At 33.8% G+C, this 17,107-nt stretch overlaps 2 protein-coding genes across 2 annotated transcripts; one reads left to right on the forward strand and one right to left on the reverse strand.

The window, feature by feature from the left end:
- Positions 1–10,508: 10,508 nt before the first annotated feature.
- On the forward strand, positions 10,509–15,899 carry CMT3 (chromomethylase 3). The gene is made up of 20 exons (XM_079044344.1): positions 10,509–10,892; positions 11,434–11,471; positions 11,567–11,669; positions 11,821–11,928; positions 12,023–12,142; positions 12,402–12,501; positions 12,606–12,802; positions 12,894–13,208; positions 13,315–13,373; positions 13,458–13,524; positions 13,628–13,957; positions 14,047–14,115; positions 14,224–14,310; positions 14,399–14,486; positions 14,595–14,713; positions 14,810–14,914; positions 14,993–15,036; positions 15,110–15,179; positions 15,287–15,390; positions 15,474–15,899. Exons 1-20 carry the CDS (start codon positions 10,593–10,595, stop codon positions 15,643–15,645), a joined length of 2,595 nt encoding a protein of 864 aa, XP_078900470.1. The 5' UTR covers positions 10,509–10,592; the 3' UTR covers positions 15,646–15,899.
- A 102-nt stretch (positions 15,900–16,001) lies between these two features.
- LOC145168718 (late embryogenesis abundant protein At1g64065-like) lies at positions 16,002–16,580 on the reverse strand. Its single transcript, XM_079087445.1, has one exon. It carries the CDS (start codon positions 16,578–16,580, stop codon positions 16,002–16,004), a length of 579 nt encoding a protein of 192 aa, XP_078943571.1.
- Positions 16,581–17,107: the final 527 nt, after the last annotated feature.

Consider the following 17,107-nt stretch of genomic DNA (forward strand, 5'->3'; position numbering starts at 1 on the left):
AATTTTGAGATGTTACAACCTGAAACCAAAACTGAAAACTGTAAGCACGAAGATTAGTGAGTTTCCCCAAGCTACCACATACCATACACATAATTACATAATCACATATAAACATATCGTGGGCCCCGCCCCTTCATCAGGCCCCCGCCCAGCATCGAATCATGTCCGACATCGGGCCCCGCCCGGTATCGGACAGTAGGGGTGCAAACAAGCCAAGCTACTCGCGAGCTACTCGGGATCGACTCGTTAAAAGCTCGACTCAAAACCGGTTTTAAACGAGCCCGAGCCGAGCTCGAGCTTAATATTAAGCTTGTTTATTAAACGAGCTCGAGCTCGAGCCTATGTCACTAAGCTCGATTAGGCTCGCGAGCCTAAACGAGCCTTTATATAATATAATTTATTATTATTTTCATAAATTAAAATAAAAAACATATTTGGGAAATTATGGATTTCGGGTATTAGTAAACGAGCTTCTTAACGAGCTTGAGCCAAGCTTAATCTTATTTAGGCACATCAAACGAAAAACGAGCCGAGCCCAAGCTCGAGCTGTGCTTGTATAATTCTTAACGAGCTTGAGCCGAGCTCAGTAAAAGAAAGCTCGAATCGAGCCGAGCTCGAGCTCGAGCCTCGTAAAACTTAAACGAGCTCGAGCCGATCCTGGCCAGGCTTGGCTCGGCTTGTTTGCACCCCTATCGGACAGTGTTCGGCATTGGGCCCCGCCTGGCATCGAGCTGAGCTCGGCATTCATATAAACATATCATCAATGCACATATAATAATCACATAACATGAGTATACAAACGTTCATCGGGTGCCGCCCGACATCGGATCGAAATCCGAAAAGCATATAAACATTCATCGGGCACCGCCCGACATCGAACCTTAGTACGGAAAACATATAACACAGACACATGCAAGAATCACGAAGACATCAAGGATACAAACATTCCTCAGGCATTACTCGACATCGAACCGTAGTCTGGAAAACATATAATCATTCCTCGTGCACCGCCCGACATCGGATCGAAACCCGGAACATACAATCATACATACGGGCCGATATTGGTGCCTTCGACCCGTTCCTACAGGAGGAAAACTCACCTCAAATGTCGGGTGCTAGCTGAAATGTTTCTGCTCCGGAATTAGCTCTACTCAAACCCCTAAACAGAGCAATCTCTTAGATAGCAATTCATACTCATAGCATCCTTAGGGTCAACTATGGTCATAGTCAAAGTCAACGTCAAAGTCAAAGTTAACGCTCCAAGTTGACTCAACTCGTCGAGTTTCCCCTTCGACTCGCCGAGTTTCTGAGAACCACATAATCGTGATTTCGCGATCCAACTCGTCGAGTTCTTCCCTATTAACATAATCTGGACACTTCAATTCAGCTCGTCGAGTTCTTTAGTCTGCTAACCCTTATTAATCCATGCAGCCATTATTCTTCAAATCCAAGTCCTATATTCCAGATTTGGGCTGAAAATACATCTAGGAGGGTAAAGTTTCCAACTTTACCCATAAAAACCTACTCTAGAAGAAATAAGCTCTTACCCTAACCCAAAAAGTTCAAGGTCTTGGTCCAAAGCCAACTAAAACTAGAAGATAGACCATGAGGTCATAGATCTGAACTCTAGGGACTAAATGATCATCTAAAGTCTTAAACTTTATCCTCATTAATGGCCATTAGAGCTTCAAAAGACCAAAATGATGGTCTAAAGGTTGCATGGTACTTCCATGGACCATGGTCATAAAGTTGGCACTTTTATGCCACGAAAACCCCTCAAGGCCTTAGATCTGAAGTGTTTTTCACTTGGGATGTCCGGATCCCAACAACCAATATACTTGGACCAAAAAATGAAAGAAAGCATCCTAAAACTAGAACTAAGCATGTCATGGACAAGGTTGAAGCTTTATACCTCAGATGAATCAGAAATGAAGCCCAACTTCTGGATATACTCTCCTTCCACACGTTCTTGCTCCTCCTTCAAGCTTCCTCTTCTTCAAACTCACCAAGAATGCACGAGATTAGCTTACAATCACCAAGAATGTCGTGGGGTTTCAATATTAGGGTTTTGGATAGTGGAGGCTGGAGATGAGGACACCACATTGAGGTTAAGGTGTTTAAATAGGGTGCAAAACCCCGAAATTAGGGTTTCATTTCTGCCAGCCTACTCGTCGAGTTGAGGCCTCCCAACTTGTCGAGTAGAATTCTTAACCCGCGTCCCAAATCATCTCTACACGACGAGTCTGGGGCTCCCGACTCGTCGAGTTTCTCTACAAAAGTGAATAAATTATGATTTTAAATACATAACAGGAACCAGGCGTTACATTTATTGAATATTTATTAAAATCGATTTCTAATAAATCATCAATTGTATCAAGTTGTTATTAGTGTGACCCATTAGTATCATATGTTGTTTAGCAATATCACTTTAATATGAATCTTGAGCATACTAGACCTTTCAATCTCCAACTTGCGCAAGACTCATATTTGACTGATATAAACATTGGTGAACGTCTAACGACATTTCACTGCCCCTAAGACCATACGACTGTTTGTGCCATTCTATCAAAGCCCAATTCCCAAAAAGCTCAAAGCTACAATTGGTGTATAAGGTAAGTTTATCAGTCATCCCTTTGATACAGACATCATGTTGAACATGAGATTCGGATCGTGATCAATCTCATTAGCTGTTCAACTTTTAGTAAGGTGTCTTAGATGTCTAACTCTCAACACATAAGAGGAACAAATCCCATCTTGACTACATAAGCTTCTTGCATAGTTCACACCATACCTAAAAATGGCTTTTATAATTGCCCGGTCAAGGAACAACATTTGACCATATCGAAGCATAGTACTCCCTACACTCAAGTCCCATTATGTATCTCGGGTGGTAAGGATACAAAGATAGTACTTTTTAATCAAGTATCATTCATGACAACGATCCATGAGATGATCTTGATGCGGGTCAGTTCAATACTAGTTCTCTGACAAATACCTATGAAACTTGGTTACAACCACTTGCTTACTTTCATCTAGTGAGAGTCAAACAATCCAATTCATATTAGTCTTACTTCATAATTGCTCCCACGATTACAACCGACTGTGAACTTTTAAAATAATAATATTATTCTTGGATTAAACATGTTAATATAGAACACAACAAGTATTAATGTGATGACTATATCCCAATATATCATAACATTATCCAATAGTTGTTGTTATAATGTTCCAATATCCAAATACTAAATCCAAATCAAAAAACCATTTTTAGAATAATAAAGTCTTATAGCTGAAGTGTGACAATTCATACTTAGCTCAAAATAATGACTTTATCAATGGGTCTGACAAAATTAAAATTGTGTGAATTTTGTGAATACTATCATCCCCGTACTTAACTTTATTCTAAGTATAGTCAAATATCTTGGAGAATATGATTGGTTTTCTTTCGTGACATAGAGTCTCTTAGCTTGATTAAATGTACTCTCGAAGTCACAAAAATTCCTATGTGATCCGTGAATGACATAAATCAACATAGTTTTTCAATGATCTCATTCATCCAATCATATTTGGATTCAACTTCTAAAGTAGTGTATTCTTATTTTGTAGTAGATTGTGTCAGTATGTTTTTCTTGGACCTTATTCCAACAAAACTTACCCTTCATTCCATAATGAAGTCAAAATCCAATTATAATTCATAATTATTTATATTTGTTTATAAATTAACATCTTGTGTAGCTCTTTCCATAAAGATAATTTCTAAACTAATTATCTCATATACATTATCTTAGTTCTTCTTAATTACTCTTAGAATGTTTCATAGTCATCTAGTGACTTAACCATGTATTCAATTGGTATCCGATGATATGCTTACAACATGATCAAATACCATGTCCTATGCATAAAATGGCGTAAATGATGAATTCATTTGCCAAGCAAATAGAATGTAAATCATTTCATCTAATTTAAGCCTATGAGTTATGTACTTTTGAGGCTAACTCAAAATGATGCCATGTGACAATGTCAAGAATTCTCCAAAAGAATCTTGTGTCTTGATCCCTTTCAAGATATTGCCAATATATGTATAAGGACTTGCAACTTTTAACATTCCTTTTATCTATCCCTTATAGATTTTACATTCCAATAATGTGTATTTTACTTTCTAAGTCTTTCATTTTAGAAACACTTTTCGAGTTAAGGTGAATACGACCTTGCTTAGTCAGAATGTGATTTCAAATGATTAAGTATGTCTCATTCATACAAGATTAGGAATTTCACTATGCTCCCACTAGTTCTTAGTAAACACACATGTTCTATTCAGTTTGATATAAAAACATACCTTGTGGTTTTATATTACAATGATGATTGCAACATTGAGATGTTTGCTTTATATCCACAAGTGGATCTCAAGCTCTACACATTTTGTTATGATAACTTAGATTAAGAAAACCTCCAGGCTAATCTATATAGATATCTTCTAGTAGATGTCTATTAAGAAAAGCGGTATTTCTTGAAATCTATTTACTATATCTCATATTAAGAATATGAATTTATAGTAAACAATATCCTTATTAATCTAGTCATAGCTACTTGTGAAAAAGGTTTGATCACAGTCAATGTCATGAGTATGATGAGGACCATAGTCAATGTCATGAGTATGGGATAATCCTTTTACTACAAGTCTTACTTTAAATGTGTATGGTTATCCATGTAATTTATTATTTCTAGAATAATTATTTACTCCTTATAGCCTTGCTATAGGGACAAATTTTAATCAAGCCCATACTTGATTCTCATACATGGATTGCATATCATGTTCTTGACTCTAAGTCATTCATCATATTCGAGATCTGACATGACATTTTGGTATTTGATGGATTTTCCAGAAACCATCAATAAAAGCTCATCAATGAGAGATTCCACATTTCTCGATTCATATATGAGTTTTACCATTAATGCGAACAATTTGTGTTTGTGAATAACTATTATTCAAGTTTAAAAATCCTTGTTAAAATTAGTGCCAACTATTACTACATAAGGTTATGGTTCTTGAGCTGCTTCAAGTTCCATTTACCTACCACTTACTTTTTCATTAGAAACTTGCTTTCTACTAACTTAGCTTTCACAAGAATAAGAAGACTTATTCTTGGCGGGTTTGCATATAATAATCTAAGCCACACTTAGAGTATTATACAAATATGTATTTAGTAGATTTTGGGTTTAGAAGCTTTAATCTAACATCAACTTCAAATCCATAAAACATTAAGTAATATGAAGATGGAGCCCTTCCATACTAAATATTATAAAATGTTTAATCTACTAATTAGTTGTTATTTGTATCAAGATACAACTAATAGTGATTGAAGTATTGTCCCAAAAAAGATTAAATGAGGATATTTCTACGGATTAGAAAGTTAATCATACCAAGTACGATTTAATTCATCATTTATTATCATTAAAGCCTTAGATGGTTCTTACCGGTTTGCATCTCAACTTTTGAAATCTTCAACAAAAATTTCACAATTATGCTTTACCACGTAAAATATAATTAAAACTACTATAGTTGTTGATAAATTTGATTTGGTATATTGTGCTTAATCTCAGACATTCATTAGAAAGGAAGTCATACACCAAATTGTATAGTTCATTAATTAATTTCTCTACACCTTAGTGAAATATCATTAGGAATCCTTTACATATAAATAAGGTTCACATATGTCAAATAAACTACATTATTTGCATTCAAATATCCATTTCTTGAAGTTAGAATATGTGAATGTCATTTATATAATAAAGATAACAATGTAAAATATGAGTTTGATTTAAAACAAGTTTAAGTCAAAAGTGTTTGCATATAGAACTTAATTTTATTTATAAAATGTTGATATTTACTTCATAATTATATTAAGAGATCTAGTATCATAAATAGAAGTTAATCATTTCAGATTATGAATATTATCGTTATGAAAAACGATTGAGTAAATTATCAAACATTTGAATAAAATAACCGAGACATAAATTTCGACATGCTAAATTAAAACATACTTTGTTCCAAAACAAATATTGCTTTACATTACAAGTAATTTATGTTCTAAACATAAATAATAAACTAAACTATTGTAGTGTAGTTCCAACTTGATTGTGCTCAGCTTGGTTACTCTTCAATAAATATTTGCAAGCCATTTACAAGTATTAGATTAACATTTACGTACCAAGTACCTAAGTGTTATATGAAAAGTATGAGTTATATATAGAATATATTAGAAATATTAGTCTCTTCCAGACTTTCTTTCCAAATAAGAGGAGTAAATCCTATTCCAGTGTCCAGTTTCTTCACATAAAAAAGCAGATACAACTATATGGGCTTTAGTAGATTTATTGGGCTTAAAGGTGTCCAGTCCATAAAACACGGGCCTCTTAGATCACACCGGGTTACTCTTTTAGTCTTGCATTATTCCAATGTTTAAACTAGCTTTAAATAAAATATCACCGTATTTATTGGAATATTGCTTGACATGTTATATCATCATATATATGTTTAAATTATCCAAGACTTTCTAGAATTCATGAGTAACTATTCCTAACTTGATGTTAGAAGCATCTTAAGCATCACAGTGATGCCTTTACTATGTATCATGTTCAGGTTTAATTGCTTAAAGCAAATAGTTTAGGACTAGGACCTTTAAGTGTATACAATTTCATATCTTACGAGATTGTCTCTTAAGACATGAACCCATTCATTGAAGTTGTATCTAGTAAATGTTATCGTTTCATTAAGTCATTAAATAAAATGACAATTCATGATAATGAGAATGAATTCTATAACTATAAAATTTTAACAAAATTCATTTAGTATTTTCAATATTTAATCTTTAATAATTAATACCCTTTTAGTTTCCAAAAACTTTAATTATCAAAGTCTAGGATCCAAGTTGCAAAACAAATAAATGGTTAGGTGTCCTTTATCACATCAATTTGAATTCAACTCGGTAGATATCGATTATCAATTATATCTTACTATATGATTCCTATATTTATGGGATCGCTAATAACAAATTTAATTAGACATGTTTGATCCCATCTATGCCTCAGAACTCTCTTGCTTAGGTATCCTTTATCACAAAAGATTTCCGATCAAATCGTCCAATTTGAAAATTTTGTGTAATCGGCCTATAACTTGGTTATAGAAATCGCAAATACACCCCGACCATCAAAAGACAACACTAAGCGGTTAGGTATCATTTATCCTACTAATGCATACAAGAGACGTGCATGTGTTTTTCAAAAGGATTGCATAGATTTGAGGTTTGTAAAAATGGTCTTTATATGTTTTATAATGATAGTTTAAAAACATATGATATCATGGTTATTACATGCATATAATAAACCATGGTATCAAATTTCAAAAGAAAATCATTTTTAAAGGTTCTATAAAAAAACTAGTTTTTAAATAATTTGACGCATTTCAATTTTAATAACAAGTATTAATGTTGAGTGCATTTTAACCTTTTATATATTTAATAAAACCTCATTTTATTACTTATATATTTTAACCTCTGATACCAATTGTTGGGTTTTAGTTCAAAAATAGTTTCATAAACTTAAAAAATATGGCAATGGAAGACTTTAATTTTTGAAATAACATAAACATTTTATACCCACCAAGGATCTTCTTGCAATCTATAAAAAGATTTAAACACCAACGAAAGAAGATGTGAAGAAATAACAACCTTTGTAGTTCTTTGGGTCCTCTTGGGAGGCTTGAAAGTTGATGAAGAGTGTGAAACCTTTGAGACACCAACAATGACTCAACTTGATGTAGATGCTAGTCCAAAACTCTTAAACTCTTAAGCTTTAAGTTCATAACCAATATAAACTTAAAGAAAGCTTTAAAATGCAAGTGACTTCAAGTGTACTTAACTCTATTTAAGAGAGAATGAGAGGGAGAAGAGGAACTTACGGCCATTGTTAAAAAGGAAGAAGGATGATCACTAGCCAAAGTGCAAGCCTCATATTTATATGCAAAAAGTGAATGTATTAACCATTAGTTCTTAGCACTTTAAGCAAACTTGTCCCCATTGTCATAAGCATGTCTCTCATGCCTTTAAAGCATGATTAAACAAGTCATACATTTCTTTTTTTTTTTATGCAAATCTCGAAAATTGCATAAAGAAGAAGAAAGTTAGTTTAAATTTTATAAACTCAAGGTTTATAAAATATAAACTTTGTCTTTTGAGTAAAGACAAAAGGTTTTCAACTAGTCCAAAAAAGTTGTGCATGACTTATTAATTCATACCATATGAAATAATACGATGTTACTTGCTAATGAAAATTATTATTTCCATGAAACAAATAATTTCCAATTTAATTATAAAAGTTTTATTGAATATTTATTAAAAATCAATTTCTAATAAATAATCAATTGTATCAAGTTGTTGTTAGTGTGACCCATTAGTATCATATGTTATTTAGCAATATCACTTTAATATGACTCTTGAACATACTAGACCTTTCAATAGTATATTAAGAAAACCCATCTATCAGAATAATCACAATTACATATGAATCTCTACAAGGTCGGTCTCACGAACCACCTAAACACCAAATAAAGGTCAAACCTTAGTCCACCACTTAAATCTTAAAGTTTGATCTAAAGTCAAACTTGGTCAAAAGGTAAAAAAGGTAAAAAAAAGTCGATTTCTCAAAAGTTAGAGCCGCCCAAAGCCTAGACAGGGCGCCCAACATCCAGAAAAATATAGACTGTTCGCGATACAATCTAACATTCATAAGCGCCACATATAACCTGAGAAGCTTCGTGTCCCCTGTAAGATGCGTCACGTCCATATATGATTCCAATGTTTTTTTCGATTTAATCCCTTAACTCAAGGACTCCAACTCTCATATCTGAATCTTTAAGATGTCTAAATGGATAAAGTTTCGAACTTTATCCATTAAAACGTCCCCAAATAAGAAAGATATAAAACCCTGTCCATAAAATGTCCAAGAATGCATCTTTATACATGCATGGAGCAAAGAGAGCACAGACATGCACTTAAAGTTCCTTCAAAAAGGTCATATTTGAAGTAAACATGTTTCTACGACATTGGAGTTTTCCAAGCTCTAAAGATCAAGTCACAAAGGGACCAAAACTTCATTAAAATGGACCAAAACACTGATATCTCTTAGATCTAAAGATGAAAAACAATAAATCTTGGATCTTTATGACTTACAAAGGTCCAAAAGATGAATAAGGATTGTTCTCTTCAGTTGCAAAACTCTCATTACTAATCTTTCAAGAACACTTCACTATAAAACCACTAAAAACACATTAAAATGGATGAAAGGAGAGAAGATAAACTCAAAATCCTAAAAGGAAGGCTAAGGTTTCTCAAGATTCATTCAAAGATTGATATAGGCTAAGAACGACAAAACCCTAGGGGTAATGTCCATTAAATAACCCGCAAACCCTAAAAAAAGAACAACACATGGGCCTGGGCGCACCTCATACATTAAATGGGTGCCCCGCACTCTCCAGACAAATTTCAAATTTTTAGCGAATTAAGCGAATTAAAGTCATAACAAGACGCGTACCAGAAACAGTACATCACTGAAGGACCATTGGCCTGACAACTTTTGTCGAAAGGGACCATTGATGCAAAAAAAAAAAATTCATAAAGACCATTTCAATGGAAAAACTTTAACCATAAGGTCTATTTGTGAATTTTTGTCCCTTTTTTTTTGTAAAATGAAGGACAAATACGAAAATAAAATTTGTATACATCTACTCTACGGTAGCCAACACTTTCGTAGATGTTGCAACTAGCATATGCAAAAAAAAAAGTTGGTCATCTACTATAATCACAAAAAACAACGTAGTTTTGATGACATTTTCTATGACCAATCATTACCATTCATAAAAAAAAGTGACGATTTAGATAATTTGACAAATTTTTAATTATTTATTGAAAAATAATAAATGAGATTAGACATTTTGTCTTTTTACTTCAAATCAAAATGGGTTAGTCAATGTGAATTAATTTGTTACTATATTTTTCATAATCAGTTAATATAATTTATTAATTTATATGACTTGAAAACTCTATTATCACTTATGATATATTTTTATTTAATTATATATATATATATATATATATATATATATATATAAAATGGGTTAGTCAATGTGAATTAATTTGTTACTATATTTTTCATAATCAGTTAATATAATTTATTAATTTATATGACTTGAAAACTCTATTATCACTTATGATATATTTTTATTTAATTATATATATATATATATATATATATATATATATATATATATATATTTCTTGGAGGCGTTTATTTGAAAAAAGAATCTAATACAATATTTTTTTATTGATTTAATAATTTGCAACGTTCAGAATTTTCCCTCCAGATCTAAAATCACCATTCAAATCCAATTAAGCCTCAGACGCGGAACACACTTTTTACTTCCCGCCCAAAACGCCCCCCTTATAAACCCTCGCGACCCTCTCTCTCTACACGCGCTCTAATTACATAGTCTCTCCGCCGCACTCTTCCCTCGCTTTCTCTCTCATCGCCGTCTGAAAATGCCAAGGGCAAAGAGAAGGTCGTCATCTGCCTCCAAGGACGATGCATTGGTTTCTTCGGAGAAACGGCCCAAGATAGAAGAAAAGAAGGAAGAGGATGAGGAAGTTTCTGCTGTTCCCGATCTGGTATCTCCGGCGAAAAGCTCCGACGGAAAGTCGGAGAAGCCAAAGATGAGGGCGAAGGCGAAGGAGAAGGTGAAGGACGAGGTAGAGGATGCGGAGGAGAGTCGATTTGTTGGAGATCCGGTTCCTGCCGAAGAAGCTCGACAACGATGGCCTCTTCGGTACCTGCAAAAAAATGTGAGGGTTTCTTTGACTCAGCTTGACTTTTAACTTGGCGTACCAACAATTTGGTTTTGTTTGTGTGGAGTGTGGAATGTAGATTAAATATTAGGGTACTTAATCAACTATTAACGGTGGAATACCTTTAATCGATGTGAATAGGGTTTTAGCTGAGATTTCATACGTGCAAATCATCTGACAGAGGCTATAGTTGCTCAAAAAGTGTAGGCATCTAGCATATTTTTGTTTTAGTAGACAAACTCTTAATACTATATGAAATTTACTTTACGATGCTTACTATACATCTATAACTGTAAACATTGCAAAAGAAGTTCTGTGATGCCTTTTATGGATTTCAATGCTCACTAGTAACAAATTTGATTGCTGTAAAATGTGCTTAATTAGTTATCAACCATGCCGAGCTATGAATTATAGTCGTACTCTTCAAATGGTTAGATTATATCAATTTGTGTCTCAAAGCGTCTTTTATATGTTTAAGTTTGGTAGATTACTACACCTAGATTTTATCACATATTTAATTATTTTGCTGGAATTACAGAAAGCTGGAAAGACAGAGAGCTTGGAAACCCCAAAAGGGTAAGATCATTATTCTATTAATTAAAGTAGTAAAAAGACAAACTTCAAGTCTTGTTCTTGTGAAGTGGATAAATAAATTGTTTGCCAAATTATAGGGTGGAGCCACCAAAAGAGCTTATGCAAGCTAAAAGACACTTTACTGAAGCACTTGTTGATGGCCGTGTGCTGTTCAAGCTTGGAGACGATGGTTATGTCCAGGTACCTATTTCTCTACTACTAAGTTGTTTTCAAGAGTGACATATACTGTTTGATTTCTCACTTAAAAAGTTAAAAGTGATAAATCCATGTTTTTTTCCACATTTAATTAACTAAAGTTTATCTAAGTATGATTATTTGCTTTTTTAAACAGGCTGGCGAGGGTGAAGACAGTTACATCTGTAGAGTTGTAGAGATGTTTGAAGGAGTGGATGGAACATCATATTTTAGTGCTCAATGGTTCTACAGGGCTAAAGATACAGTAAGCTTCACTAAACTATGCCTCTTGACTTAATTATTTGATAGTTTAATGTCTTTTCCCCCTAACATTGACTTTTCTTTTTTACCTTTTTCAGATTATTCAAGCTTGTTCAAACCTTATTGATGATAAGCGTGTCTTCCTTTCTGAAATCAGGGATGACAATCCTCTTGATTGCCTCTTGCAAAAGCTTAAAATAGTCCGGGTGCCTTTAGATGTAAGAAATGACAGCATATTTTCATTTTTTATCATTGTAGCATTGCAATTTTCAGTTTTTTTATTATAACATTATATTTAGAAAAACATACCCAATTTTAATAGTAAAAGTTTCTTTCTATATGGATGATGTTGCTATAGTATTGGTTCTATTAAGAAAAAAAATGTTAGATTTCATAAGAAACAATGTAATAAAAGTAGTTAGTTCTTGCATTTAGTTATTATATTTTATCTTATGTGTAATTTTGGTTGTTTTTTAGGCTGATGTCAGTGAAAAGCAAGCAAAACTTGGTGATGGAGACTACTACTATGACATGTCATACTTGGTGCCTTATTCAACTTATCAGAATTTGCCACCTGGTACATTTTCTTATATCAAACTGAATGATGTATATATTTTATCATTTAAACTATAATTCTAGCAAGTGATTAATCTTTGAATACACTTTAACAACAAACTGCAGATGCTGAAGCAGATGGAAATGAGTCTGATTCAACCATTTCATCTGAGTCTGATGTTAATGGAGCTGTTAATGAAGAATCCCAAAGTCAAAACAACAAAAGATCAGAGATGAGAATGCTAGATCTTTACTCAGGATGTGGGGCTATGTCTACAGGACTTTGTTTGGGTGCTAATATGGCTGATGTTAACCTTGTCACTGTATGTTTTAACAAAATGGTTCAACTTCAAGTGCTTACCTTTTAGCTTCATGATACATAACTCTTGATTTTATTTTAAATTGTAAATGCAGAGGTGGGCTGTTGATTTGAATCAATATGCATGTCAAAGCTTGAAGCTGAACCATCCAGAGACAGAGGTGAGGAATGAATCAGCAGAAGATTTTCTGCAATTGCTGAAAGAGTGGGAGAAGCTTTGCCAGTCTTATTCCTTAGTTGGAGGTGGTGAATCTCAACAGAAAGAAGAACCTGCAGTCATTGAAGAAGATGATGAAGAAGAAGAAGATGATGTTGATGTAGATAATGTGGAAATTTTTGAGGTCGAGCAGATTTTGTCTATATGCTATGGTGATCCAAAGGAGTTAAAGAAGCCTGGGGTTTACCTTAAGGTATCTTAGCTATTCCCTTATACAAACATTATCATTTCCAGAAACAGATGAGCCAAGGGTATTTTGGTAATTTCAGTTTTTGATATAATATTAATTTTTTGACTAGATCCGGTGGAAGGGTTATGGGCCTGAAGAAGACACCTGGGAGCCGATAGAGGGCTTAAGGTATGGAATTATAGTTGATTTTTTCCCCCTTCACTTAATGTTATCATTCCATAATTTTACTTACGTTTGATTTATTTGAATCAGTGATTGTCATGACAAGATAAAGGAGTTTGTTGTTGATGGTTTCAAATCAAAGCTTTTGCCTTTGCCTGTAAGTTCACATTACATGCTTCTTTTTTCTGAAAATTACACTTTTCCATTTGACATATTATTGAATTAAGGTAATTGAATAACAAATTCATCAACTTTTGTAGGGGGATGTTGACGTCATCACAGGTGGCCCTCCATGTCAAGGGATAAGTGGATTCAACCGTTTTAGGAACAAAGACAAACCTCTAGAAGACGAAAAAAACAAACAACTTGTTGTCTACATGGACATCGTAGAGTATCTAAAGCCAAGATTTGCATTAATGGAAAACGTGGTGGATATCGTCAAGTTCGCTAAAGGGTTTCTGGGCCGATATGCTTTGGGCCGGCTCGTGTCCATGAACTATCAAGCCCGGGTCGGTTTAATGGTTGCCGGTTCTTACGGACTTCCACAGTTCCGCAGACGTATGTTCATGTGGGGTGCCCGGCCTAGTGAGGTAAATAAACCCTAAATCCTATCCTTATTCTTAAACCGGTCTAACTGTCTGAGTGATAAATAAAAAACAATTTGTTTTTGATTTTGCAGAAATTACCGCAGTACCCTTTACCCACTCATAACGTTGTCACAAGGGGAGTGTCTCCATTGGAATTTGAGGTATTGTTTCTCGTACCATAAAAGGAATTTCAAATTTCAAATTAAATTAAATAAGAAATAAGTAAAAGTTAACCCTTTTTTGAGCTATTTTACTTTTGATGGGCGCAGTCGAATACTGTTGTTCATGACGAGGGTCTTAAAGTTGAATTAGAGAAAGAACTCTACCTGGGTGACGCCATTTCTGATCTTCCTCCTGTAAGTATAACATCCAATCTTATTCCCATCTTTATTTATTTATTTATTTTAAGGATGAGAATCAACGTATTAAATTTAAATTTGTTAGGTACCAAATGACGAGACAAGAGACGAAATGCCCTACGGGGGAAAACCCAAAACGGAATTCCAAAAGTTCATTAGTCTCAAAAAGACCGGTGAGTCAAACTTACTTTTCACTCTAGTTGCTTCATATTTGTTTTAGATTTTTAGTTTAATTTCTCCATTTCTTATTTTTTTGATGTTTATTAAAAACTGTAATCTAGATATGCCTGGGTTTGTAGCATCTGGTAAAGAAGCTTCAGATCATCTTTTATATGATCATCGTCCACTGAAGCTAAATGACGATGATTACCAACGTGTCTGCCAAATCCCTAAGAAAAAGGTCTGCCTTACATTCTCATTCTTATTCTACTCTTGTTTTTTTTATATGACGTGGCAATGACATTGTAATTTTTAATTTTTTAATTTGTGTTTGAAGGGTGCAAATTTCCGGGATTTGAAAGGTGTTAGGGTTAAAGCTGATAATCATGTTGAATGGGATCCTGATGTCGAAAGAGTCTACTTACCTTCTGGAAAGCCATTGGTAGGTGTCTTCATTCTCATATACATGCTCTTTTTTGTTCACTAGTAATTTTTTTTTTTTTTTTTTGTGTAATGACAGGTTCCCGATTACGCTATGACTTTTGTCGATGGTCGATCACAAAAGTAAGTGTTGTACATGCTTAGTTTTTTATTTATTTATATGAATTTATTTATAATTTCATGAAAATACATACAGACCCTTTGGGCGACTATGGTGGGATGAAACTGTACCAACAGTTGTCACAAGAGCAGAGCCTCACAACCAGGTAAAAAAACTATACAAACTAAAAACCATCTTCATATTCAAAACAATGTAAGTTGAGGGACTAAATATGTCATTTACGTATAGCTGACTTGGATATGTTTTTTCCAGGCAATCCTTCACCCTCTTCAAGATAGAGTGCTGACTATTCGTGAGAATGCTAGACTTCAAGGTTTCCCTGATTACTATAAGCTTCTGGGCCCCATCAAAGAAAGGTAAGAAATAAACTCTGTTTTAATTGTAAATTGTAAAAAAAAATGTAGATTGCTGTTTTCTGATAAACTTGTATATTTAACAGGTACATTCAAGTTGGAAATGCGGTAGCTGTTCCAGTAGCAAGAGCTTTAGGGTACTCACTGGCAATGTCATGTAAGGGAAACGCAGGTGGGGAGCCTGTTTTCAGTTTGCCTCCAAAATTCCCAAACCTACAACCGGTGACATCTCCTTCTGTGGTTCAAGAAAATGAGTAATTATTTTAAAGCAGTTAATAATTAGTAATGGAGAAAGAGACCTTTTTTTCATCATTTATGCGCTTAAGCCACAAATTGGCTGTGGAATTACCTATCTTCATCATGTAGTAGCCTATTAATTATTCGCAGTTTTGAGGTTCAAACATTGCCTTCTTCCTGTTGTAACTTTGCAATGATGCATATGATACTGATAATGCCACAACTTTTATTGTCTTTCAATGTATTTTATCGATGCTACTTGTATCTTTTCTGAATTCTGATTTTACTTTATCAACTTAAAACAAAACAATATACATTCACTTAATACAAAGGAAATATATACATATATAAACATCAACAGAAATTTCAATCGAATCTTAGAATTCTACTTTGGAATGGCATTTGGGATCAACTTCTAGCTTCAAAATGTCGACAGAGATATCACACAAATTATCAACTTTAGCTTTAACCCCAACTATCTTTAAAAGAGTTACCTTTCCATGCATTGTTGAAGTCGAGGTAAAATTAAGCCAACCAGAACCTATATCACTGTAAAAATTAGGATCTGTCGCCAATTTACCCCCTGTAATATTTGCAGAGGTAGTCAAGGTAAAACTACCACGAGCTGGAACTTGTGCATGCTCAACGGGGACCTCAGCTATTAACATTCCTCGGTAATAAACATTTGCAATGGAGTCCTTGAACTTAAACCCTCCATAATTACGGTTATCAATCGTTAATGTTAAAACTAGGGTTGCATTTATGCTTACATTTGGTATGAGTTGGAATTGCACGTTTTCAAGTTTTGTCGGGTGGGCAGTGATTCGTGGGTCTTTCGGTTTTAAGACTGTGAAATACAAGATGGTAGAAACAATGATGAAAATGACGATTAGTGCAACCGTTAAGCCGCAACATATTTTGAGACATTTTCTCGATCTTTGTTTTGGTGTGTCCATTTTCTTTGTTTGAGTTGAGGTTTTTTTTTGAGGAATGAAAATGAATGGGTTTTGTGTTTGTGGATTGTTTCATTTGTAAGGTGTTGGATTATATATGGGAGGAGGTGAAATTAGGGCTGAATGTTGTTTTGTTTGTTTTGTGTGTAGATGGTAGTGATTTTGAGGTTGTATACTACGTACCTTCGAGTCTCTTCGGTTGAAGATGTTTTTGTTTTTGAAGTTTTGTATGCATATGGTGGTCATTTTCATAAAATTATATAATTATGGAGGTCATTTTCGTTAAGGATGTTGTTATGGTTGTCACTGTCATAAAACATGTAATTATGGGACAAAATAGTAACATGATTACATGATGGCAAATTTCAAGATAGAAATATAAATACATAATCAATATGATATGGGGTATGTTGAAGTTTAAATATGTCTTAGTTTCTTTCTATCTAAAGAGCTCCAACAAGATTTAATCCACTAAGCTATATATATATATATATATATATATATATATATATATATATATATATATATAT

This window comes from Lactuca virosa, chromosome 4 (assembly GCF_052849685.1).
Source record: "Lactuca virosa cultivar CGN04683 chromosome 4, Lactuca_virosa_CGN04683_v6, whole genome shotgun sequence".
Taxonomy (NCBI): Eukaryota; Viridiplantae; Streptophyta; class Magnoliopsida; order Asterales; family Asteraceae; genus Lactuca; species Lactuca virosa.

Coding starts and splice junctions, on each gene's coding strand:
- CMT3 (XM_079044344.1), top strand. CDS start 10,593: ATGCCAAGGGCAAAGAGAAGGTCGTCATCTGCCTCCAAGGACGATGCA. Junction 11,472..11,566: donor AGCTTGGAAACCCCAAAAGG/GTAAGATCATTA, acceptor GCCAAATTATAG/GGTGGAGCCACCAAAAGAGC. Junction 14,915..14,992: donor TACCTTCTGGAAAGCCATTG/GTAGGTGTCTTC, acceptor GTGTAATGACAG/GTTCCCGATTACGCTATGAC.
- LOC145168718 (XM_079087445.1), bottom strand. CDS start 16,580: ATGGACACACCAAAACAAAGATCGAGAAAATGTCTCAAAATATGTTGC.